Source organism: Scophthalmus maximus, chromosome 18 (assembly GCF_022379125.1).
Source record: "Scophthalmus maximus strain ysfricsl-2021 chromosome 18, ASM2237912v1, whole genome shotgun sequence".
NCBI lineage: Eukaryota > Metazoa > Chordata > Actinopteri > Pleuronectiformes > Scophthalmidae > Scophthalmus > Scophthalmus maximus.
Window position 1 is genome coordinate 6866177 of NC_061532.1, and position 25970 is coordinate 6892146.

The 25970-nt window shown below is 43.0% G+C and overlaps 1 protein-coding gene across 2 annotated transcripts in view; it reads right to left on the minus strand.

Moving 5' to 3' along the window:
- LOC118289898 (pleckstrin homology domain interacting protein) overlaps positions 1–21047 on the minus strand; it is a 33573-nt gene extending 12526 nt beyond the window's left edge. For both annotated transcript variants that reach the window (XM_035617096.2, XM_035617095.2), the window contains exons 1-24: positions 20846–21047; positions 20665–20723; positions 20549–20578; positions 20332–20391; positions 17091–17241; positions 16743–16841; positions 16298–16458; positions 12486–12707; positions 11472–11572; positions 10881–10951; positions 10277–10377; positions 9664–9704; positions 9134–9232; positions 7806–7962; positions 7075–7209; positions 4461–4589; positions 4084–4309; positions 3277–3423; positions 1908–2091; positions 1640–1742; positions 1158–1295; positions 863–960; positions 508–715; positions 174–284 (exon numbers count right to left, since the gene is read on the minus strand). In XM_035617096.2, the coding sequence (XP_035472989.2) occupies positions 174–284; positions 508–715; positions 863–960; positions 1158–1295; positions 1640–1742; positions 1908–2091; positions 3277–3423; positions 4084–4309; positions 4461–4589; positions 7075–7209; positions 7806–7962; positions 9134–9232; positions 9664–9704; positions 10277–10377; positions 10881–10951; positions 11472–11572; positions 12486–12707; positions 16298–16458; positions 16743–16841; positions 17091–17241; positions 20332–20391; positions 20549–20578; positions 20665–20723; positions 20846–20885 (2871 nt within the window). In that variant the 5' untranslated portion in view covers positions 20886–21047. The remainder of the gene's footprint in view (positions 1–173; positions 285–507; positions 716–862; positions 961–1157; positions 1296–1639; positions 1743–1907; positions 2092–3276; positions 3424–4083; positions 4310–4460; positions 4590–7074; positions 7210–7805; positions 7963–9133; positions 9233–9663; positions 9705–10276; positions 10378–10880; positions 10952–11471; positions 11573–12485; positions 12708–16297; positions 16459–16742; positions 16842–17090; positions 17242–20331; positions 20392–20548; positions 20579–20664; positions 20724–20845) is intronic.
- Between the last annotated feature and the right edge of the window lie 4923 nt (positions 21048–25970).

The window sequence follows — 25970 nt, forward strand, 5'->3', positions numbered from 1 at the left end:
GCAATGTCACGTAACGTGCTCCTTGTTTTCCAACACGTCATGACCATAACAGCCTCGCGGGTTCGCTATTTCTGTTTCTGCTTCTACTCCTGTTGACATGTAAAACATGACCTGTGTTTTTGGTGTGGTGCACATGAGGTGAGGACAGTGCAACAGCGACAGGCGGCGTGTACCTCGTCTCCCATCTGGGGTATGTAAGGACATCTCCGGGGGACGGTGTCTGTGATCCAGGCAGAGGGAAGCCACTCCTCCAGGGTTAGCCCTTGCTCCTGAAGATCTGCCCTCTGAAAGACACGCAGCACCACCAGACATACTCAGTAGCCATGCTTGCATTTTCTTTTAGGTGAGGGCCAACACAGTAAGTTCTCATGTGTTTCCCCTGGTGTGATTATTTATTATCGGTACAATCTTAGAATTTTAATTTGAACACTTAACTGTAGCAGACATTTAGTTCGCTTGTCATTTTTTTCTGTCGCTACAAGGAGGAAAGTAAAATTCGGGCCAAACCTTCCTGTTCTCTTTTGGCTGCTTCTTCTTTGGTAATGCGTCGTCTTTGTCTGGCTTGTCTTTCTTTCTTTCTTTCTTCCCATCCCGCTTCTTCTCCACGTCCTCTTCGGAGCCGCTGCTCTTCTTTTTCACCTTGACGCTCTTCTTGGGCGGCTCAAGGTTGATCCCTGCGTCCGCCGTCCAGTCAGAGTAATCGCTGGAGTAGTCGCTGCAAATATACGTCACGTGGCAAAGGTTAAAACCACAGATGTGTCGGCTTGTGTTTAACGTTTTGCAAATGGTACCTGCATGTATACATGTATGTAGGAAGTAAATGATGTGGTAAACGATGTGATAAATGTGTGTGATGTCTTACCTTGAACTACTGTGGTCATCTGGCCAGGGCTCTTTTACCTCCTCTTCCTTCTCCTCCTCTGAGGAATGCCCGTTGATTTTACGTACCTCCACCTCTCCCTGAAAAAAACCCCCACACACACTATCCATTAAAGAGAGGGAATGAAACACATCATAACACAGATCCAATTTAAGGAGAGAGTAATCAGTTTTTTTAAGATAATACAGAATGATTTTCCTCATAGTTCCCACTTAAGTGTAAACCTAAATCCGAAACAAGGCCGTAGCAGCAGCAGCAGCAGCGGCGGGGTGTCTACCTCTGAGGCGCTGTCATCGTCGTCTGCTGCCTCAGCACTCTGGCGACTCGTCTCCTCCATGGCAGCACGAGTCTGATAACCATGGTTACCCTGACTCTTCCTCCCCTCATCGACTGCACACTCTGATGTGGGATGAACCTGCACAACAGAGAACAGAATAGGAGGGACAGACAGGTGATATTATACGTCTGATAGCAGAATAATGAGGAGGGCAGGAAATGAGAATAAGTAAAACAATAAAATTAAATTACGTTATGTATTTCTAGAAGTATATCTTTGTATGGACATCTGGCAGTATGCAAATTTACTCATGGTCCATCACTTGGGGGACAAGTGACATCGGACTGAACCTGACTCTGTATTTCAGAGATGTGAAGCAATCAATAAAATATTTTTAAGAGAGAAATAATCACATTTCTTTACAGTGTTCTAAAACAATAATGTCTGAAAGTGTGCGTCTGCGAATGTGGTAATTCACTTACCCTGCTCTCCTTGGGAAGGGAGTGGATGGTGCGTCTCCTCCTTTCTGACTGATAAATATTGATCTCCTCCTCCCCTTTCGCCTCACGCCAGCTCACCTGTCTCCTGCACAACAACACACAAACACACACACACACACATGATCTTAACGTGCATTGAAGCATGCACCTTCAAGACTGGGAAATGATAATGTGATATTCTACCCTCCAAAGTCTAATTTTAGGAGTGTGAGTTTTGTATGGATACTTGTAAGTGTGTGTTGTGTTTTACCTGACAGAGGCGTCCTGCAGCTCAGGGACCAGCACCCTGCGGCTCCAGGCCACCAGGTCTCCCTCTGTGGCCATCTGGCTGCGTGGGGCATTGCTGTGCATCTGGCGGACACCCTCGATCTGGCCGCTGCGACGCAGACCCACGTTGGGTGGGGAGTGCACCTCTATTGGCGAACCCACCGATCCTGTGGAGAAGTGATATCAAAGAAAGAATGAAACTAACAGCGCTTTCAGTTTCCATTCTTTTAACAGTATTAAAAGGATCCATAAAAGAATAGTAAGAAAACTATTTTTCATGATGAAGTTTCTAGCAGTGGCTGCATAGGATAGCACTTAAACAAACCTTATAAGGAGCAGTAGAAAACTAAAATAATCTGAGAAGTTGGTTAATCAATATTTTTGAAAAAACAACTGTTTTCATAATCGATTAATTTTTGTCTATAAAATGTCAGGTGAGAAAAATATCAGTCATCCAGCTTCCCAAAGCCCATTGTCACGCTTGTTTTGTCAGACTTACACGATGTTCAAGTTACTATCACACAAGAAAGAGAAAAGGATCAATCCTCACATTTGAGAAGCTGGAACCAGGAACTATTTTTTTGTTGTTGCTAAAAACAATTCATCATTTCACAAAATAGTTTTGTGATTTTTTCTTCTGTCGATGGACTACTCAATTAAACGATTGTTGGAGATGCAAAGATAGACTAGAAAATAAGTAATGATTCTAGATGACGGAGAGTCAGTTATTGATTCGTTATATTTCTCTTGATTGATTTTGTAACGAAAGAGCAGTTTCTTTTAAATCAAGTCAGTTTAAGGCACTTACTTAACATTGTGTCTGTGAATGTGAGAATGGAGCTGGAGCCACAGACACACGAGTGACTTTAATGTACTGTATGTTTCTATGTGGATTAACTGACAACAACAAAAAAGAAATCCCAAACACAGCTCTCTGAGACTCAGCTCCATTGTGTCTTATTTCACTTTTTTTAGGTTTCCTATAAATCAAAATGCTTGTTTTGCATAATTGGACTTTGTGTATGTTGCATATTTCATATGAAAACTCTTTTCTTAATTTCACAATTCTTAAGCAATTCTTAATTATGAGTATGATAATCTATGTATTATAAACGTACTGTGTAGTGTAATTGTGCAAATTCATCATTATCTGGATTAACATAGTATTTTGCAAATAATTCTCAGCTGGTTTTAACCTGGGTCAGATATAAGTGGAGTTTGCCACATACAAGTGACAGTTCATAAGGCTTCAATATTTTGTCCTGAAAACAAATATTTGCACACCATGTATATCCCACTGTTAAAAAAAAGCTGCCCACACTACAATAGCACGACCTTCCTATCACTCCTACCTCTGCCAGCCCGGCTGTTACCAGCTGCAGACACAGGGGCTTCGTTTGTTCCCAGCCTTTGGTCTTGTTGCTGCTGCAGCCTCTGAATCATCGTATCCAGAGGACTAGGACCGTCCACCGCCTGCTCGCTCACCACCTGGTTCAGGCCTGGCACAGACAGAAACGGAGCGAGAGAAAGAGACTTTAAAAGGTGAAAGAGAAACAGTGACGAATCTGGTCAAATCGAATACGTTTGAAGTCCGACGGGCATCGCAGTTGCAAAGATATCGCCGCCTGCCAGCTGAAGGCTCCTACGCTGCATACGTGACAGTGCTGCACAGAAGAAAAGGGCCGTGGGGTTTCCCCAAAATCCTTCAGAGGCACCTCAATATCCAGGAAGCTTTTAGAAAGCTGACAGCAGGACAAGGTCAAGAAATGCCATCCTATATACTGAAAAGCCCAAAACTTCAGAGCCTGTTGCTACCTCCACCTGATTCCACTGTGCAACACTGATGCTTTTTATTATCTACTGATTGTTTATGTTCACATTCCTGCCAAGATTTTAAATTGCTCTTCAATATTCTCTCATTACGCACATTTGAGACCCGATAACTTTCTTGTCAGGTAATGAGTTACAAGAGCCATATGATCGGCTTGTCATGGGTTTCTTTGATCAGCTGACGGATGAGCTCCGACGAGACCTCCAGGTGAAGATCTGATCTGGCGGTGTTCAGGCAGACGAGGGCCGAATCCCGCTACAACTCCCATCATGACCCCCAGAACGTGAAGAGGCGACACAAGCCGCGGGTCTGATTTCAGCCCCTGTACCTGAGGAAGTGACGCCCATCTGCGGGATCAGCTGCTCGTCCCTGCAGCCCTCCCTGCCAGGCACGAGCCGCTGGTATCTGGGAGGGTGGGGGTTTCCGTCCACGTCCACCAGGAAAGGAGGGGGCATGAGGTGCGGCGCCTGCTGGGTCTGCTCATCCAGCACGTAGTTGTTGGCGTCCCGGATCAGCGGCCGATAGTCGGTGTGGAAGAACATCTGGTCCGCTATCTGAAAGCACAGGTGGAAAGTCACGGGTACATTCTAAAGCTGTCTATTTGTTTTTCGTTGAGGATCTGAGGACATTTGTCCCTACTGATAAAATCCGTCACTCGAGTTGTTGTTCAATGTCAGGTATGGATACGTGTCCCTGCCTCTTTACCTTGTCGTACTTGCTGCTGGAGCCAAAGCCAAAGATGAGCAGGTGTCCGTGGGAGTCTGTGGCTGCGAAGTGTTGCCCATCTGGACTACATTTGCAGTCAAACAATGCCCCGTGTCCTTGGCCCTCAATCTATCCACAGAGAGGAAGAAATGCGGATGAGGAGAAGATATAGTGTCCGCTGTAAATAACACTATTACTCTACCTGGGGGGGATTTGAGGCAACTGTAGCAGTCATATGACACGGACACAGTCAATGTCAAATTTCTGCTAAACAAAGTCATAGGCACTATTCAAAGAGCTATACATGAATGTCACATAAGGAGTTTTGGTCTACAAAAATTTCTTTAAATAATAAACCAAAATAATGCATTCAAGATTCGGAAAATGATCAGGTATTTTTTTAAGATGTTTTGCATTTCAGGCCGGCAGCATTTCACATTTCAAGCATCAATTGTGAAATAGACAGAATATGATGGGCAGCAAGAAAACTTGAGGTATATTCTGACAAAACAGAGAACCAGTTGAGCGGCTGCAGAAACTGAAACTAAAGCGTTCTGACCACAATCTGCCTGTTGCATCTAGTTGTACTGTGGGTTTTCCCCTTCACTTTTTACACAACAGCTCCCATTCAAACACCATGATGAAAACACCTTTGTCCCTTATTCATCAAATAGACTCTGTATCTGGCCAACCTGAGGTACTGACTCTAAATCTCCCTCTATTTGGGTAAACGCAGGAGGGGCACAGTTGACCGAGGATAACGGCAGCAGCAGCAGCAGCAGCAGCACAGATAAAACAGCGTCTAATAGAATAAGCGGTGTGAACTGGTTCAAACACCCCCCCTCACTGCGGAGGATACACGATGCGGTGGGTTGATTAGCAACTCAAGTTGTCTGCCGGACGCGGGCAGGCTATGCACCGTTAAAAGGAATAGTTCTGCGTTTTTGGAAGTTCACTTTCTTGCATTCTTGCTGAGTCATAAAAGAAGACTGTTATCACCTGTAATGTCTGTCTGTGGTCTACCAGCACTTGTAGCACTTAAAGCTCACGACGTAAGAAATAGTTTGGCCCCCATTAAAAAAACAAACATTTTATCATTATTGCAGCCGAGAGGTGCTGGTAGATTGTTGCTAAACATTTCCTTCTGCTTCCAGTCTTCATACTAAGCTTTACAGGGTAGACACGAGAGTGTAATCTATCTTCTCCTCTAAAAGTCAACCACCACCTGAGTAACAATTTCCCAAAATACTGAACTATTCTTTTTAGGTTTCAAACTGAGATTCAGGCCTCTTCACACGGTTTGTGTGAGGAGGCTGTTCGCTCTCCGTGATCACCGACAAGATTTGGGCGACCGACCAGCTCCCCGAGTGACTCACTTTGTTTTCTGAGACTGTGATTACTGCCATCCTTGGTTACCATAGAGACGCAAGCAGGAAATACGACGGCAGCTTTGACAATTAACGCGCTAGATGAATATGTGCAGCGCCATGTGCACATGAGTTCGCGGCGTCATTATTTCTCTCCGTGCTAGAACTCGTGCCCATGGCCACACATAATGAATTGGATGATAGAGAATTTGCTCACCGTGATTGAGGTGAGAAAGTGAGACAGTGCCGAGAGAAAGTGAAAGCACAGAGGGAGGGGAGGAACAGTGGGTGAGAGGGGAAAGCGTGCGAGACGAAAAGAGTGACACTGGGAGAGGAAAGGGAAAAGAATATGTGGTGGGAAAGCAGCTAATACAAAAGGAATATTATTTAATGAAAAACACATATCCCTGAAGTGCAGAGCAAATAGCGTCTAACAATGTTTATCCTCGTATCTTTTTGGTAATTCACTGCATATGAAAACATGACAGCATGTCACACGAGAGGGGGAAAAATGCATTAGGACCTTTCACACCGGACAGAAAACCCACAAACATCTGGCTTTTGTCTTCCGTGGGAAAGGGCACAAGCGGGATCCACTAATATTCAACCATTTTCTTGCGCGATTCTATGACTTTCCAAAAAACTTTCAAAATTCCAGATGTTAAAATAGCATAGGGATTAGTGTTCGACCGATTTATCGGCCGGCCGATGTTTGCGTTTTTTACGTGTATCGGCATCGGCCGATGCGCGGCTGCTACGTTCGCCGATAGTTTTTTTTGGGAGGGCAGATCCAGTCGCCTATCGGGCCCGGCCCCGCTCTCTCCGGAACCATTTACCCAGCGCCGTTGCGGTGCCTCTGCCCTAGGCTGCCGCGCGGCACGCCCGCCGGGTACCCAACTCTCCCCTCTCCTCCAGAGAGCGGGAGGGGGATTCAATGTCTCCCACCCCGCCGCTCCTCCTCCAATAAAAAAAATCTGTATCGGCATCGGCCCTAAAAAATCTGTATCGGTCGATCCCTTATAGGGATGTCTATTATTTTAGAGTTAGGGTAGGTGTGTTGCAAGTGACACACCAGGGGGAAAAGAGAATCAAAAAATAGAAAAGCAAACTTTTCAACTGTCAATCTTTTATCAGGTTCACTCATGTTGAATAATAAAAAAAAACATTTATTTTGGTGTAAAAATTTAAACTTCAGCGTGAATGTGGCCAAAGAGAAGTCAGACAGACGGTGACAACGAGAATCTTACCATGTTGAAGTAGGAGCGGATCTTGACCCCTCTGGCCAGGTCCCACACGATGCAATTCCCATCATGCCCCGCCGAGAAAAGGATTCTTGGGTCAAAGGGGTGCGGCTCCAGAACGAACACCTCATCCTCGTGACCCTGTCATGAGACAACATGAACATCTGGATTAAGACAATCCTAAAAAAATGAAATAATAAAGGCAGATTAAAAAAAATCTGTGGTGTTTGTTTCTTAAAGGACTCTACCTGTGATGTTTTAATTAAGCAACAATGCATTACTCTCTCTGCGAGTGTATGTAAATGCACACTGACATCCAACATGTTATAGTCAGCTACAATAGCACAAGTGTTTTAATTCAAGAAACAATCATATGATGATTTTACCAATGTCAACTATTGCTTTTTCTTGTCCGTCTGGGTCTATATGCAATGTTTTCAAGACAAAAATCAAATGTCCCACGTCTTTGCTTCAACATCCAAAAATAAGGAAACTGACGGAAAACAAATAAATCTGTGCAAAAATCTGTGATGACACTGCAAACTAGCAAGCATGTTTGCTGTTGTGGAACATTTACATTAGGTATTACCAAACTATTTAAAGCTCATCTTAGCAACAACACATGGAAAGTGTGAGTGAACTGTAATTAATTATCGAATTCATGCTCGTGTTTCCCTTTTGACTTTTTTTACTCGTGAGTCTGAGTTTGTGAGTGGACGCGTTTGATCGCTGCATACCATCAGGACGTGAACGAGGTTCCCCGTGGTGGAGTTCCACACCTTCAGCGTCAGATTGTTGGCAGCCGTGATCACCGTGCCGTCATGGCGATCCCACGCCACCATGGTAACCTTCAGCTTGGTCACCTTGTCTTCCAGCGGAGGAGGGTTGTACTTCCTGTGGGGGAGGATGTTTAATTTTACTTATTTAGATCAGTCTGGTTCATACGCAGAAATAAAACTAGAGAGCAAATCAAAGAAATATTGTAAAATGGTAAAAAAAAAAAAAATGGCATAAAAAATGAAAGAGTGGCAAAGTTGGTAATATTGATCAAAGGGATGCACCTGATCATTCTCGTTCTAAAATGTCATCTGTTATCCTCAGTCCTTTTTTACATAATTAATGAGGAGCAAGGCAATCTCACCTTAGACCTTATCTCTCTTCAGTTTATTCACAACGTGGGCTGCTTAGCATATATACTGTGAATATCAGCATATCCAAAATATTTTCTATTTTCTTATGTATTTCCCTGACTCTGTACTTTTCAGATTAGTAGACAGTTACATGCATCAGTTAATTAATAGTCTGATCATTTATGTCCATGTATTCTTCCACTATTTATAAAATTGTCTAAGCTGCAATCATCGCAAACCAGCGACAGATTCTCACACCGTAAATAACTGGGTTATCTGCATTTATTATCATTGTCTCGTGTTTGTTGTGTTCATTCGCGCAGTAAAGATTTAAATAGCCTGTGAGCATCATTTCCATTCATTCACAGTCAGTGATGCCCGCAGTCGATCCATAATCTGTCTGGAGGCAATCGGCTAATCAATCACTGTCCCACAGGTGTGAAAGTGTTGCTTTTTCTAAATCAATTATTCATGTTCTTTACATCACGAAGCAGCTCACACAGCTATGAGTAAATAAATGCGGATGTATGATTGAAAGTAAAACATTTTGCTGGTGGTGCAGAGGGACGTTAGTCTCTGCTAACAATTGCTAAATGAATGTATTTACTTCACGCCGGAGAGACGTTTTCAGCAGGGATTCCTCACATACAATAGATCTGGGACTTTGTTATTGATTTTTGTGAAAATTTAGCCTGACATTATAACCCGCAGGACCGTCCCGGCCCACTGCTCTGAGCTCAAAGCACCACTGCGCCGGTGGAAAAGCCTGACTCTGAGACACACACACACACACACACACACACACACACACACACACACACACACACACACACACACACACACACACACACACACACACACACACACACACACACACACACACACACACACACACACACACACACACACACACACACACACACACACACACACACCCGGGTAATTTGGTCTGCATGTCCAGCAGAATGCTTCTCCAGCCCTGAGGCTGCAGCTGCCAGATCCGCGCTGTACCATCCCTGCTGCCGCTCACAAACCTGCAACACACGCAAACACAGATTTGTAATCAGGCAGCAACTAAACCGTAAATACAACTTGGTTACAGCTCTCTGCAGCAGAATGGCTGCTTTCATCTGCACACATCAGTAGAATAATAATAATTGTATGTACCCCCCCCCTCCCCTTTGCATAGACAGTCTACCTCCCTCACTGCTGAGATTACAGCAGCCCAGAGGAATTAAAACTGAGCTTGTTTTTTCTGCAAACTCTGTCGGTGTGTGTGTGTGTCTGTGTGTGAGAGAGAGAGGGAACATGTATTGAAGCATGTACCAGGAAGTAAGTAAAAGTGGCGTTTCTGCTGACATTATCAAGTCACGTTACAACACCCCAAGGTTCCATAAAGAACAAACAGCTGCAAACTGCATCAACTATGTGGCTCACACAAAACACACAACCTGCACAAACGTACCTGTCACTGCAATGTGAAAATTGGATGCTGTCCACTTTGTCCTGGTTGAGAAGATACAAAAACTAAAACATTAGAAAAGTCAAAACAGCGCATTTCTTCTGAAAGTCTTAAAAAAAAAACTGACACTGTGGTTGTGTATTACAAACAAATGTCTATTTTCTTTTTCAGGAGCTTTCACACCATCTCACTGCCTTCCCCAACCGGTGGAGTCATGCTCAGTTGTCATGGAGCAGCTCTCTACAATAATATCAATGACAATCTTACAATCCAGCTGCCGAGGAAGACCATGAGATACAGTTGAAAGATGTTTTGGGGAAAAAAACAAAAGTAAGCAGACTTTTGTTTTGTTATTTTGTATTTTGTTTTTTCGCAAAAACAATGTATCCTATATTTTCACAAACAACCTGTAGACAGATGTGAATTCTTTTTTGATGATATTAGTGGATAACGATTTTCAAACAATAACAGGTCGTGTACAAGACAAAGAGATCAACCAATGCCTAAACTAGTTGATTAATAAGTCAAAATTATATATTTTAAGCATCTTACTTTGACATACAGTTTCTTTAAAGCAGTTTCTGTAAAACAAAAAAAAGGCATTTTGATGACTCACTGTATGCGACTCGAGTTCAGAGATCTTCTCTGGTTGGCCTAAACCAAAGTAGTACACCCTGATGATATGATCCGTGCTTCCTGTGGCGAGGAACATACCACCTGGAAACACATACAGGATTAGAATCATTTATGTTGCCCTATTGCGCACATAGATTAGTTTACAATACTTTAAAACACAAATCCTTTTAGTAATAATTTCTGTATATTTACTTTCTATTCCATGCCTGGGGCACAATAGCATTACAAAATCTACATATTCCAGTATTTTTAAGATAAATAATAGAATACATAATGTGAATGTACACTGTAGATGTATAATACTAATTTTCTTGTATTTTCAAGGGCTAACTCTGCAAACCGTGAAGCCATTTATCAAATGTCAATAATGTTCAATGACATCTCGAGACATAAATACACTCTCGACCAATGTGAAGCACACTCATGCCACATTTACTGACAGGCAGCAGCCACCACTCAAGTGCGGCTGTGCGCTGTGGCGACTCTTTAGTTAATCTGGGCTAATTGTGCACTTTTGTTTTAGTCCCCTTTCCCCCGCTGCAGGTGTGGAAGCATGCATGAAGATCAGAGCGCGTTGCCTTCACCTGCGCTGAAGGATGAGCAGATCATCTGGACGCCGGGCCTGGAGCGCTCCGTGAACTTACTGGGCCTCTGACTGGACATGATAACAAGACCAGACGTTTATTGTTAAAGTAATGTGAACAATCATTCCTGCCTGAATATATCTGTATGTCTTAAAGAGAGTTCGAGACACAGGTGGGCAGGTTTTGCTGAATTAGGATCACAATTACACATTGTATTACTTGGCATATTCAGCACCTAAACCCAGGGCGAGTTATGAAACGATGCACTCCATAATCAAATCCACAATAAACAGAGTTGAAAGTGAAAGTAGTCATGTAGCAAAGCGTCAGTGTAAAAACATCCAAATCTAACTAGTAGTTTAGATCAATACAAGACTAAATAATGTACTGCATAAGATAATAATACATATCCGTATTGTCAACATACCACAGAGGATTAAGAAAAAGACCCCAGAATACTATGATTTTTACCAAGCAACAAACATTGCTGTTTTCAAAAATACACAACAACGATGTCATTGGAAAAGGTGCGGATTGCCCTCGTGCAGGTGACACGTTGCGAAGCGGCGTTTTTTTTTTCCCGGTTCTCACCAAAACTTTAGCGTCCGCGCGTCCCACTGCCAGAAGCAGATGGTTCCGTCAGCTCCGGTAGAGGACAGGTAGCGCTTGGAGCCGCAACAGAGAGGAGAGAACTGCAAAACATAAACCGACGAAGAGGTTATGGCGGATCATTGTCGACACTCTAATGATGCTGCTCCAAACACTACAGCAAAAAATAAATAAAAGGACGATTAACCAGCATACGATTGAAAATAATTCACAACGCAGGGAGAGGTGAGAGATGCACAGACAAACAGAGAGAGGCCATCGCAAACACCGTGGGTGATCAAACAGCACAGATTCACAGGGCAGGAAATGTTCTCAAAGTGTCTTTATTTATCTTACCAGCGTTGCTTATTAGTATGTATCATAGATTTCCATCGTTATCCAAAGTCTAATTTACAAGCATATCATATTCATAGCTGGATACAGTCTTCTACAAAAAGTTTGAGTACTAACAACTGCAGTGCCCACATAGTTCAGGAAAATTACTCAGCCTTCAAAAAAAAAAAGAAAGAACATTAATTAATAAACTGAACCGATGCCCTGTTTTTGTTTTTTTAATGGGAATTCTGAAAATAAAAAACAACAACACCTGCCTCATCCATTAATGAAGCACACAATCTTTTAACACCATTATGCAGACAACTGACGGTAAAAATGAGTCTGCTCACGGCAACAACGTTCATTTTAATCAGTCACCCATATGTTGGAGGTTTGTTCTCGACCGGATTTACTGTATGTAATTTGCAAATCAACAGTGGACTGCAGTAAAGCTTCAGTTGCTCATAATCTAAATGTAGTCCCCTGGCTCTCGCAATTCTACAAAGAATATTTTTTGCAAAATGCTTAACAAAGACTTCTCAAATGAATTATCCATGACGTAGGTTTATCAAAAGGTCATCCAAACTGGTTGGATGAGGGCGTGAGGCTAAGCATTAAAAAAATATTGTTAGTGGCTTACAGATCCTCTGTTTGGGCAAAGCAAATAGACGATCGTCCTACCTGCAGCGAGGTGATCGAGGCTGCGTGTCCCTCCAGGACAGCCAGCGGGGCGCAGGTCTGCAGGCACCACACTCTGATGGTCTTGTCGCAGGAACCGGCGGCGATCATTGTGTTCTCGTAGCTGACGGCCATGTCGGAGATCTCGGCGGCGTGGCCGCGCAGCGTCGCCAGCAGACGTCCGTCATCTGTGCCCCAGATCTTCACAAGACAGTCGTCCGAGCCCTGAGGGAAATAAAAAAGAGAAAAAGTCAAACATGGCTACCAGATGTGAATGAAGACCGGCAGTTTTAGATAGTTTTGAGATGTGGCATGTCTGCTTCTGAGGCACACTTTTATATATTTAACATATTTTATATGTTCAAAAAGACCTTTTGAAATCTATCTGAGCACGACTGAACACAAACAGAAGAGAGGACGAGCGTCTTCTTAACCACAAATAGAGACGAGTCGTCTGCCGTGTGACAAGAAGTGACAATGGACGTTTGAAGGCACCAGACTATCAAACCATTTGACTGATTTGATTATTACCAGTAAAGAGAATTACACTGCAACTGTCATGTAAACACCTTCACCATATAATGTAAATAAGTCACATGAAGCATTTTCCCAATAAGAGGCTAATCACTACCGTGGTGTGACGATAAGAATATTGGTCTTTTGATTCAGTATCATTCAGATGCAAAGTCCCATTTGTATAGACAAAGAGCAGCTCAGCTCTCCGTGGTGGAAAATTGAATTAAATACATTAACAACTTAAAGTGCACTAAGTAAGAACACTGTTTGTTATGAATGTCTTTCTGCACACTGGTTAAACAAAGGTACTGACTCGCTACCCAGAAGAGCTGATATTTTTCACACCACTGCGAGACTGACTGGCCTGCACAGTGAGTACAACTCGCTCCGACTGAAATAAAGCAGAAGTACATTGAAGAGGATTACAGTCAACTCGGACTGTAGAGGCAGACAGAGTGTGTCGGCCGACAGAGATGGTGTGGGTTTCTAGTAAGAAGAACTGTCCTCTTAGAAGAATATATTTATTTAGAGTCACGCAAAGACGCAAAGCAATGCAAGAACAGAAATAAGGACAAAAGAAATACATTAAGAAAAAGGACAATGAATAAATGTTTAAACTTTCAGATTTTTTATTGAATTTCGGAGGCAGCTCCTTAAACATTCTTTAATCTAGATTAAAAATTTTCGATAAAGACATTAGTAGGGCAAGCGGGAACTCAGATATGAATTTCTGGCTGTGATCCAGTTTGCCATGCGGAGGTTTGTAATTAAACAGAACAATTAGTGCCTTGATTAGTAGCTCAAAATAATTTCTAAAACCAACAGGTAACCAGTATCATGTAGGGCTGCAACGGTTTTTATATTTTAATAGCATATTATGTATCACATATTTCTACTATTATTATTATAGTCCCATTCACACATATTCATACAGCTCTTCTATACACACATCATTCACACAATACCAGGGCGGCGGTCAGGGGAAAGTTAAAGTTCAGTGTCTTGCCAAAGGACGCCGGAGGATTCGGGGATCAAGCCATCGACCGTCTGGTTAGTGGGCGAGTCGCTCTATCCCCTGAGCCACAGCTGCCGATATTATTTGGGCCCGAACCACAAACAAGTATGTGTTTTTATTATCAGTTAAAAAATTGAGTTAGTATTCACATTGTCTACTTAAGTACAAATACTAATACCAAACTGTAAATGTACCTAAGTAAAAGTCCTGCATTGAAAATATCAATATTTAAGCATTATAATAAAAAACATACAAGTATTAAAAGTAAATGATATCATTAGATCACGATTACTCATGAATTAATGTAAGGACTTTGATAATTATAAAATATTAATTATGGATTAGTGTCATTAGTGATTCATTTTTTTGTTCGTAAAAATTCTGAAAATGGTGAGAAACATCATCACACATTCTCCAAACAATAAAAAAACAACAAAATAGCATCCGATTTTACTGTACAGGTTACAACCGAGCCATCTGATGCTGTCCGCACCTTTAACTTTAACCACACACACACACACACACACACCCGTGTTGGGATTGTACCCAAAGTAAAAACTGGTAACCCTGGTGTCAGCGTGCTAAAACTGTGTGTCATCGTGTGATTGAAGGTTTGAATTCAAATAAGCGCCTGGTTTGTGCAGAAAATAGACAAAATCATACATCTGCACGGACTGATTGTCAGCATTCAACTTCAAATCAAAATCAATCATCTCTGACAAATAAGGGGGTCGAGCTCCGTTGAGAACATCAGATTAGATTACAGTTATTTGGTTAAAGAACATGCCGACGCATGCTATCAGCATCCACATAGATTTTAGAGGAAATGTGAGCTAACCCCCTTCTTGAAATAAAAATCTAAATCACTTACTTCATCACCAGTAGAGCAGAGTGTTACTGGAAGTGTTATTTTCTGTGGACTGATTAAAACAACCAGGTCTTTTTAGATCTAGAAAAATCCTAAGGACAAACCAAAGCTGTGACAAGACGGACAGAGCTCGAGACTTGACAGAAACTTTCTTTGTATCTTTTGATGTGAAGTTGTGTTAGCTAGTCAGCTGCAGGCACAGGCGCAAACAGTCCACAGCAGCTTTGTCCTTCCTAGTGGCCATGACAATGAGCTCCCAGCCATCTCTACAGCTATATTACCCAAATCAATATGGCCGTTTGCCAATCAATCAAAACCTACTGTACATGCATTGATCACTCATGATCACGGCAAATGTTTAGTGCAAAGCTATCGAGTCAATTATCAATCCTGCCACTGCAGCAAAGCCCGAGTTCAAAAAACACAAAGACTGAAGAGATCCAAAAATAAGAAAATATATAAATAAAAATGATCTTGTGATGAAAGGAGACAGCGTGAAAGAGAGAGAGAGAGAGAGAGAGAGAGAAAGAAAATGAGCTGAGAGGAAGAAAAAAAGAGGGAGAAGGAGAAAGTGAGTGAGACTAAGAACGAATTTTAATTCTGGCACTTAGCCAGCGCCTCGGAGGAAACATTTTCTCCAGTTATGATGAGAAGTAGCGAGGAGAAGAGGAGGGGGGAGAGAGAGGAACAAAGGAGAGGCAGCGCAGGATAAGGCAAGAGGGAGAGGAAAAAGAAAGAGAGAGAGAGATAAAGGGAAAGGAGAGACAGAGAGAGTCAATCGACCCCCCCACCCTCCCTGTCAGCAGACAGCCATTTTTAGAGATTTAAGGAGTGAAGGCTGAAAATGGTGAATAGCAGCAGGCAGTGTTTGACTCAGGAATCCAAACAGAGGGAAGGCCACATTAAAATCAAGATGATCTCATTGTTTGCTTAATATTTGACACGTTGCCCTCGTTGCATCGTGAACACAACCACGGAGAAAGGGAAGCCAGCACTGCATAACACACACGAGAGAGAGATCCAGAGGGCAAAGGTCAGCTTCCCCCTCTTTAAGAACACAGCAGTTCCTTGTTTCCCTTCTTTAAAACATGATCGCCATCATAAAGCGGTGTGAGTGTTTCTCTCCTGCAGGCAGAATTCAGTTGTAGCCGTGAGTCATTAAGAGAAAGTCCCCACCCCCCCGGTGAGGTAAACAGTAATTACCTCCTGCAAGAACTGTTACGACGGGGACTACAAGCGCGCGGTCATCTCGGTGAGCAGAAGATGTCTTGTGACAGTCAGACACGTAACAACACAATGGACAAGACGTGACTCTAAACAAACACAGAGCCGACGCTATCGCACGACAGTGAGTGTCAGTGAGGTCCATTTAAACAGGCAGCACACCAAAAAAAAAAAGAAAGCCTGCAGCCGTACCGTGAAGATGCGTCGCCCCGTCCTGTCGAAGGTGACGCAGTACACGGACGACAGGTGTCCCAGGATCCTCTTGTGCATCTTCATGTGCTGGTACACGGCGGTGGGCACCAGCTGCCGGAGGCGGTAGGAGCCGTTCAGTCGGCGGCCGTGGCTCGTCTCCACTGGATGCACAGAGAGAGGACGCACACATCGGTAAGACGGGCATGATATACGCGGAGAAGACGGCAAACCAGTGAGTGGAAGCGCATTTGTTTAAAGCAAGGGGGGAAAAAAAGAAAATGGCCAAAAACACCCTGAGAGCGAATTCAATTATGACACTACTGTCAAATGAAGAAACCTATAGACGATCTGACACATGGGAAGTTTAAAAAGGAACAAACAAAGAGGAAAACAGGGCGAATGTTTTTCTTCTTCGTTTGGAAAATTCAAGGTTTCTCTTACTTACCAATATTAGGGGGGCTGCCATAGATGATCGGCGGCTCCGGTGGTCGGCCACAGTGAAGTGCGGCCAGTGCTGAGCCCTTCCACACAACATGCTTGCAGCCTGGAGGAAGAAAAAGTCAAAAGAAAACCATTACAACACATTATACAGATTCTATTCTTAGCCCTGGATTCTTGTGTCTTGCCTGTGGGAACTTTTCTGTGTAAAGCTCCACTTGTGTTTTCCTCGAAATGAATGGATTTATATGATGTCTGAAATATGTGGTAAGATAATATCTGCAGGAGAAATAATTTTTACATGTGCTTACACTACAGTGGCCCGGGTGCCAAATGTACTTGTATACACACTCACTCTTGCTGGTGCGGAGGAGATTCTGCCTGCCGGCCCCCAGCAGGCTGCTGAGTCCAGGCACGCTGGCAGGGACCTCCCCCTCCAGCAGCGGACAAACTCTGGAGCAGACCTGCAGCAGGTGGTCTGGACTGACATGCCTGCAGAGCTTCACCTGAGCAAAAAGCAAACACACACCGTTTGTAATCCGACCGATATGACAAAACTGCACTCAGAGCAAGGTGAGATGTTAAAAAAGGGAAAGAAATGTGTACACGCTTTGCAAAATGCCGATGCATCAAGACGCCAAACACTTAACATTTTCTGTTGCTCAGCAGAGACCCTGACGATGGTGGCAAGGAATAGAAAAGCTCCCTTTAAGAGATAACATGGGGCCACATCAAATCTGAAAATCTAAAAAACTATCTGATACTTTGGGGGTTATTGAAAATAAATTGTAGGTCTTAATTTAAAATAAAAAAAACAGGCTGGCAAGTAAAAAAAAGAAAAGAAGGAAAAGAGTAGTTGAGGATTTACAAGCAACTGTGGTCCATTTAGTTTTAAATACTAAATGATATGTATTTTTTCAGAACCAAAACACAAGGTCACCGCGTCTCTTTTCAACACAAAAAAAATGAGTATGAATAATTTGAAAATATTTAAATGATTACAGTTTTTTATTGAATAAAAAGATATCTGAAAAGAAATGGAGGCTAAAATGTATAAATTATACGGTTTATCTTTTAAATGGATATGGATACAGTTTAAAAAACAGCAGTATACAACAGCAGAGGAGGGGGCGTGGCACACAACACAAGCATGAAGCAGGATGACAGCCACACTGCTAAAAACGTTTGCGTGTTTGTGTGCGTGTGTGTGTGTGCGTCTGACACACTCCTGCATGGCCTACTTCTGACAAAACACACGCCTGAGCGACTGGAGTGGGAGCTGCACAGCACATGACGAGAGAGAGACAAAACATGCAGCGCAGCCTTTATTCCGGGACTGTTTTAAATTGATTAATTTAAATTAGACACGTGGAAAATAGGTTTGTCTCAGACGCATCACATTTAAATATCCGGACTGGGTCAAACAAGCCTGAAATTAAACAATTACAATTACCTCACTCAGACACATTTTCTCCATTCCTTTATTCCTTTATCTGAACACACACACACACACACACACACACACACACACACACACACACACACACACACACACACACACACACACACACACACACACACACACACACACACACACACACACACACACACACACACACACACACACACACACACACACACACACACACACACACACACACACACACACACAAATTAATGGACCCTTAATTGCTTTCAACATCTTGCTGGTTCAGAGACGTGATCAGTGTTTCCAAGCACATATCAGCGCAAACTCCTCTCTTCAGGTTCAGACAGAGCCATAATGAACACACACACACACCACCGGGAGTAATGTGCAACAACAATTTGCTCCATTTTGCTTGCTTCTGCGGGATAATGGACACAACACCGCCTCAGCCTCAGCACCACCACCAGAGAGCACATGGTCCTGCACATGATGTGTACAACTATCACCTTACACATTTTGAAAATCCATAAATATCTTTCACCGAAAATATTATCGTCTCCAACATATGTTTATAACGTTATTAAAATCCCCAAAATTATTAAATTTGCTAATAATTAATACAAAAATATGTTTTAATAATAATAATAATTTATGTTAATATGTTGATGGTCGTAGTGATGACAGGTTTTCATTTCGTTCCAAAAAATAGGCCTATATTTCCATGTGAGTTGTGCTCCTGATCAACTTTACATGCGAAATGAAAAGAATCGCACGTCTAATTAGTCCGCCTTCATTAATTAGCCACAATTAAAACTGTTATTAATTATGACAATATCATTGCAGTCTGGCTGCCCAACCCCCTTTCTGCACGAGCCCAGGCATCGACCTCACACCGCTGACAAAACAACCGCGATCCACCACCGCACACATTCCTCTCTTCTTCTTTTTTTATCCCTCTTAACATTTGTTCTAATAATTAAAATGAATATTATTTTTTAATAGAGGGCTTAGTGCACAATAGACAGGAGGCAGGCTTGAACGGCTGGGGAAGGGAGGAGGAGGGGGGAGGAGGGACGAGTGAGCCAAGCAGGAAGAGAGATTTTTTAAAAACACACACACACACACACACACACACACACGCAGCTAGAAAGAGAGTCGATCATTTCTTAAACGTAAAGATTGACATCGAGCCGCACTACACGCGTCCTCGGTGTCCACGTGTCTGCCTCCGTGCACATGGGAGGAATCGTGCGTTAAATCGCAGGTCTCTGTGGCTCATATAAGCCAGGGGTCGTGATTTTTATCCATTTTTAATCTTCAATAAAACTTGCAAAATTAAAATGAATAAAGAGATGGGGATCTATACTTCCAGCAGACGGGCTTTGGGGAAATGTACAGGCGATGGATGATGAATTCTCTCCACGCCCCCCATGCGTAAAAGGCGCTTTCCCAGACGAGCCCCCGTTTGTTTACACGACAATAAAATTTAAAAAAAATCACAGATCTGCTCAACGTTACCTCGCATCTTCACACCGGAGGATGGGATCTTCCCCTTTCCACCCGAGCCCGGACCTCAAACTCCCAACCCCACAACAACTGCTCTCCAACAAGGGGAGTCCACGAGCTGCAGCAGCAGCAGCAGCAGCCCCCTCCTCCTCCCCTTCAAATGGGAGCTCCAGCTGCAGGTTTACTGTACATGCTGTTTATGTTCTCCTCTAAAAACACACACACACACACACACACACTCCAGTTTTCTAACTCTTGCCCCCCTGTGTGTCCCCAGCCCAGGCACTCGAAACGTGTGCTTCTTGCAGGACAAGGGCGCCTCCATCTCCCTCTCTGTGGCTCGTGGCGCAGGGAGTCCCTCCTCCGGATCCTGGCGCTCCTACACCACAACACTCATGACGTATCAACATTTCTCACACACAACTCTTGAAACCTTTAGGGCAACGCATGGCACCAAACTCGCACTCGGGGCCGGGACCCCCCTCTTCGGGTTGGCCCCCACCAAAACCAAGAAAAACGGCCCCAACTTGATGCCAGCTCGCCCTGCAAAGTCGTTTCTTTTCTTTCTTTTTTTTTTTGCCACCTGATTTAAAAATTGCGGGAAATTCAATTTTTATTTTGCTCTCTAAAAACTTTTCCTTCAGTTATAGAGCACCCTTACCAAATTCTCGTAGGTCCCGGGGTGTTCCTGCCCCGTCCAGTCCAGCCTCTTGGGCAGCAGCTGGGGTGGAAAAACAGTGTCGAGTGTGATCATCCAGTTCATAAACGTGTCGAGTGGTGTTTTAAAACATCCAATGATGAAAAATCAGAGTGAAAAGCGACATCACGGAGCACAGTGCAGGGGGAGACGCATCTCCCTCGCACTGCTGACTGCTTACCTCCTTCTCCTCCACCTCCCTTATCAGGGTCTGAAAACAGGATACAAATGCAAAATTACACCCCGTGACAATTTCGCACATATCGCGGATTAGCCCGAAAATGCATACAAACCAACCTCGGCTGCTTTTTGACACGGTCCAGCTTCTAGAAACCGGGCTATTAGGAAGTAGAGTTCTGGTGTGGTTGGAGGGAGAGAAGAGGACGGGAGCTGCGTTAGAAGAGGGCACCGAGGGAAACTGGGGGGGGGGCGATATATTAACACAACCGTGACACATTATCCGATCTCCTCTACTCACCAGAAGTCAACTGCGCGATGTGTGCACTGTCTGAAGCCATTTTGGGGGGTTGTTTGCCAGGGCAGCGCCGGAGCCTGTGTGCTGGGTCTCGGTGGCTGCCCTGTAGCTGTCACTGTTTATCCACCAGGAAGAGGCTGCCTCCATTCAGCCCCGCGCGCACGGAGTCCCGGCCGCGGCGAGTATCCCTCCGCGGCGAGCGGAAATTAGGGCGCGACGCACGACGAAACCCCCCGCGGAACCCCCGTCGTACCCCCGCAAAGAACCCGCCTCGGTGGAAGAACGCTCCGGCTGGATTTTTAACGGCGGTCTCCCGGCCGCGTGCTCGCATTCGTGCGAATCCCCCTCCCCCTCAAAGGGAGAAAAAAAAAAAAAAGGCGCAAGCCCTCTGCGGAAGAACACGCGCCGGGTGCTCCGCTCGCGCCGCCGTCGAGGAGAGGCGGTAATGGCAGCCCGCTGAAGGCGCGGACACTCTTCTGCAGGATGGCTGCTACTCCAGGGGCTAAATCACATTACTCACGTTTAATATTTACAGTCCCATTCTTACACACAGTGTGATTCAGTCGCGGCTCGACACCACGCAAAACTCCGACGGCCTACATTTCCTGTATTTGTAGACGCGGATGTAAAACATGGCTCCTGTGGAGTGAGGGGGATTTATAAGCGACCTCCGCGCGTCAGCGTGGTTTCCAGTAAAGAAACACACCGAGCGGCGGCGATTCAGTTGTCGGTGTCCTCGCTCGTTGTTCTTTTTCACTCTGTCGTTGTTGTGTAACAAGATGTCGAGCTCAACACACCCACTCGCCCTGGGAGCCGTGTGGTGGGGAAGTCGTCCATTTCTCTTCCAAATACTGCCAGGCAGTAAAATGGGGGGAAGGGTTGGAGGAGAAGGCGATTGCGGCCCCTAATGAATGAAAGCCTCGTGAGACACAGGGACTTAATGGCAATGAGACATTCAGGCGAGGTGGTCTGTCAAGGAGCACGATCAAGGAAATAGGTTACAGGACGGCACACTTGCCCAAAGGGTCCACAGAGACACCTGTGAAGAACAACATCACAACACAATCAAATAATGTTATCGTATTATTTATGTGGCGGAGGTGTATGTCTTCGAACGGCCTTTTAAATTAAAACTAATAAAGTGAACCAACTTAAAACAAGCCTTGAGTCTCTTGATGACCTCATGAACTGTCTTTCCTATCTGAAAGTAAGACGTCACAGAAAGCAGAAGTCATTTCTCTACCTACTGATTACAAATATCATATTGGCAGAGTGTCTTTAATTGTGTTGGAGACGTAAAAATACCCCCACCTCTTCTGTGTTCTGTTACAGCAACCTATAGAGAACCGGCAACCTCAAATTTAATATGTGAGATTTTTTTGAATACACCTACATGGAACCAACTAATCCATTCCAAAACACCACTGACAGATGTGCCATGTTTTTTTTGTTTTTATTCAATTTTTTTTTTCAACTCAGTATAAAACATATGAATGTGAGCAGGTGTTTATACGTGTGTAATCTACACCAGTGAGAAACACTTTATCTTTGTATACTATGTATAAATGAATGAATGAATTAATTAAATGATTTGATGATTAAAAACACAGCCTGAAACATTGTGCTGCAGTTATCGGCTAAAAAACACAATAAACCCCAGAGGCTTATTTTCGACTGAGGTTTTCTAGCATCTACCAATCCACAAATAGCAGGGGTCAGGTCATCATTACAAAAAAAATTAAAAAGACCATTTCTTCACGGCCAAACTTGCTCTGTTCAAATTTGCGAGCAGATTATTCCATGCTGCTGCACTGTAGAGAAATCTATCTGAAACAAAAAGGTACATTAATTTGATTATATTAATATTCAATATAATAAAATATTTTGGTATGCGATATTTTCAAGTGAGCAATATATCAATATCTCACGACGAATGCCCCCCCCCTTCAATCAGTTAAGCATTTCAAAATGTGCAGGATCCAGATGAGTTCATGGCATTTCGGGCCTTTTTGTAATTTGTTTTTCACATGTTATCAATCTGATGATCCAGTGAACCAGGACATACAGAGTAATCAAAATGACTTTGAGCACCAGCTAATGTGTGAAGGATTGAGTTGTCCAGAAAGGTTTTCTAGGTAAAATATCATTCTTTGGTTTATCTTGGTAAGTGCTTTTAAAGCCATATTTTCACCAGATAAGGACCTGTCTAAAATGCAGCCAAGATAATTTACATTGCCTTCAGATATTATTGTGACCTCTTCACCTCTGACTATAAATCTGGTGACCTTTCTAATTTCATTTTAGAATCGAAAAGAGTGGCTTCATTTTTTAGCAAATGTGGACATAATATATTGTCTCATAGCCATCTAATTACATTTTGAGGTTCCGCACTTAGAGTGTTATCAACCATTGTTTTTCTTTTATATGCTACCATTAAAAGTAAATTGGCAACATAGAAAAATGATAAACTAATAGTCTTCAATTTACCTGTCTTTGGACCGTGGGAGGAGGCCGGAGAACCCAGAGAGAACCCACGCTTACATGGGTAGAACATGCAAACTCTACACGGAAAGGCCCTGGTTGGTTGGGACCGGGATTCGAACCCAGAACCTTCTTGCTGTGAGGCTAACCACTACATCACCGTGCAGCCCTCCAGTGAAACCCATAGCCCTTCATTTCTTGAATAAAAAGCTTTGATCCCCTGTACTAAATGCTTCCTGCAAATCCAGCATGGCCGTACCAAAAAACACCCCTCCATCTACTTCTTTAAGTCTGTTAGACACTCATGTTTCAGTAGAATGGATCTTTCTAACACCTGATTGCAACTCATGTAAAAGGTGACCGTATGAAATATATTCATTTTCCTGTCCCTGTATCATTCTTTTGATAACCTGTGAAAGAGATCAATGGATACTGGTCTATATTGCTTTGGATCACATTTGCTTCCTGTGAAATTCAGACACACTTAAAACATCAGTTAGCACACACACACACACACACACACACAGCTCTTCTCATTTATATAAAGCAGTGTAATTCAGTTTATTTGTAAGAGCTAACAAGATTTGAAAAATCAAAAAAATATTCATACTTCATCATACATGTAGCCATATCATGTCTGAATTGGTATTTGTTATGATGCCGTGTCAGTTTGACGATGCATCTTCCCAAAAATCTTTTCCAGTGTTGTCTGTGACCATCATTTTTGTTGTTGTTATTTGTACTGTTATATGTTTTGCTTTGTATTTATGGATCAATTTTGGCAGTGTCAAACAATAATAGTACATTTGTCAGACAGGCATAGACTCAGAAGATGTGATCACCCAGTGGCAACACTGGCTAAAAAAAATGTCCATGTGAGAAGTTTTATTTTCTTTTCAGCAGAAGGAATATTCATCCTTTTCTGCATCCAATTATCTTTATTGACCCTCCACTTAGAAACTTAGGTTTGCTGTGCTAAATGTGCTCATGTCATGTAAGGCTAAATAGAATTGCGTTGGGGTGTAATCACAAGTACATTTGTACCTCAAGCAATTTCCATTACGATCACGGCCTTATAGCGATAATAATAATGGTAACAATGTAATGCTTAATTGATGATTGCTGTTTTCATCTTAGTTTACTGTCCCCTATCATTATTAGAAACTCAAATTGAAGTGTGTATTTGTACATTTAGTACCACATTGACCCATCAAGTGTAGTTTTTGTTGTGCTGACTGACGTTGCCACAAGGAGGCAATCTACCTCTGCAACACTCAATTGAGTTTTGGGCCAAAGAGGAGTCAAAGGTTATGAGCAAAAATGTATATTACTATATATTAGTAGTTTTTCTTACTGTTACATGAATAGAAATGAACTTGTTATTGGTAACCAGACAAAAACACTACTGTGCTTGTCTAACTTATCATCCAGGCCACCAGGAGATACAGTATAATTACTAGTATTTGTTCTGTTATAGGCACAAAAGTAACCTCTATAACAAAGGCATCATATATTATATTGTTTCATATATACTCGTATTTCTGCACATGTACAGTGAGAATAGCTTAAAGCTTTAGGGATTGGGTTAGATTCCATACTCCATTTGCTCTGTGACAATAATTTCCAAAATGCCACAAGAACTAAAACATATGAATCCAGGGGGGTGATATCTTTATGTACCTAATTTGCTTTTATATTTCACTTTGTAATAACCCTGCCTGTTCTTCTACAAAGAGCTTTGACGGAATTATCACCGTTATGCACTGTCATCACCTTCTTGTTGCCACAGAAGTCTGCATGTCTTCACAAAGATTTGATTCATCAATACAGTACCTGTCCAGAACTTCCAGTTGTATGGTGTATCATGTCACAAGATTTTTCCCTTGGAAAAACAAACGTTTAAAATGAATATAAGTAATATACATACATATTCTGTACAAACACACCTGCGCACGCACATGCAACACACGTAATGATCGATGAATGATGTATTCAGCATATTCCTCCTGCTGTAAAATCCTATTAAAGGGGTATCATACTGTTCACTGAGGCTCTGATAATATATTTTAATTGGCCCCTCCAGAATCTGTGGTATTCAGACATCTCGCATGGCTCCACGCCTCCACATGCTAATAAGAGGCACTAGCCATTGGTCTGTGGGACTGGGAGTGACAGTTTGTCCCTCGGTGAACAGACCACATGGTTTTCGCCAGGTCCGACCACTTTGGCAATTGCTGACCTTTCACTTCCTGACGCAGCAGTTGTATTTAACACAGCTACGTGCCCCTGGCGACCTCACACACACACACACACACACACACACACACACACACACACAAAGATGTTCACACAGCGGTGGCTTTGTGTCGGTTTGAAAAACTAACTCTGAACATGAACACGTTGAACAGGAGCTCTGGAACTACAGTAGAGCGGAGAACATGCTACAGGCATACGTGTGCATAGAGCTTTCCACTGATCGCCCGAGTTTTCAAAACTACAAAAAACAGCATGGGTGAAGGTATATAATTACTTTATATAAGTGGTTAGGTGTAACTATATAATGTAATATACAGCTCATGAATCTGTGTGTGTGTGGGGGGGTAAACGATAAGAGAGACAGAAAAAAAATAACAGAAAAACTTCAATG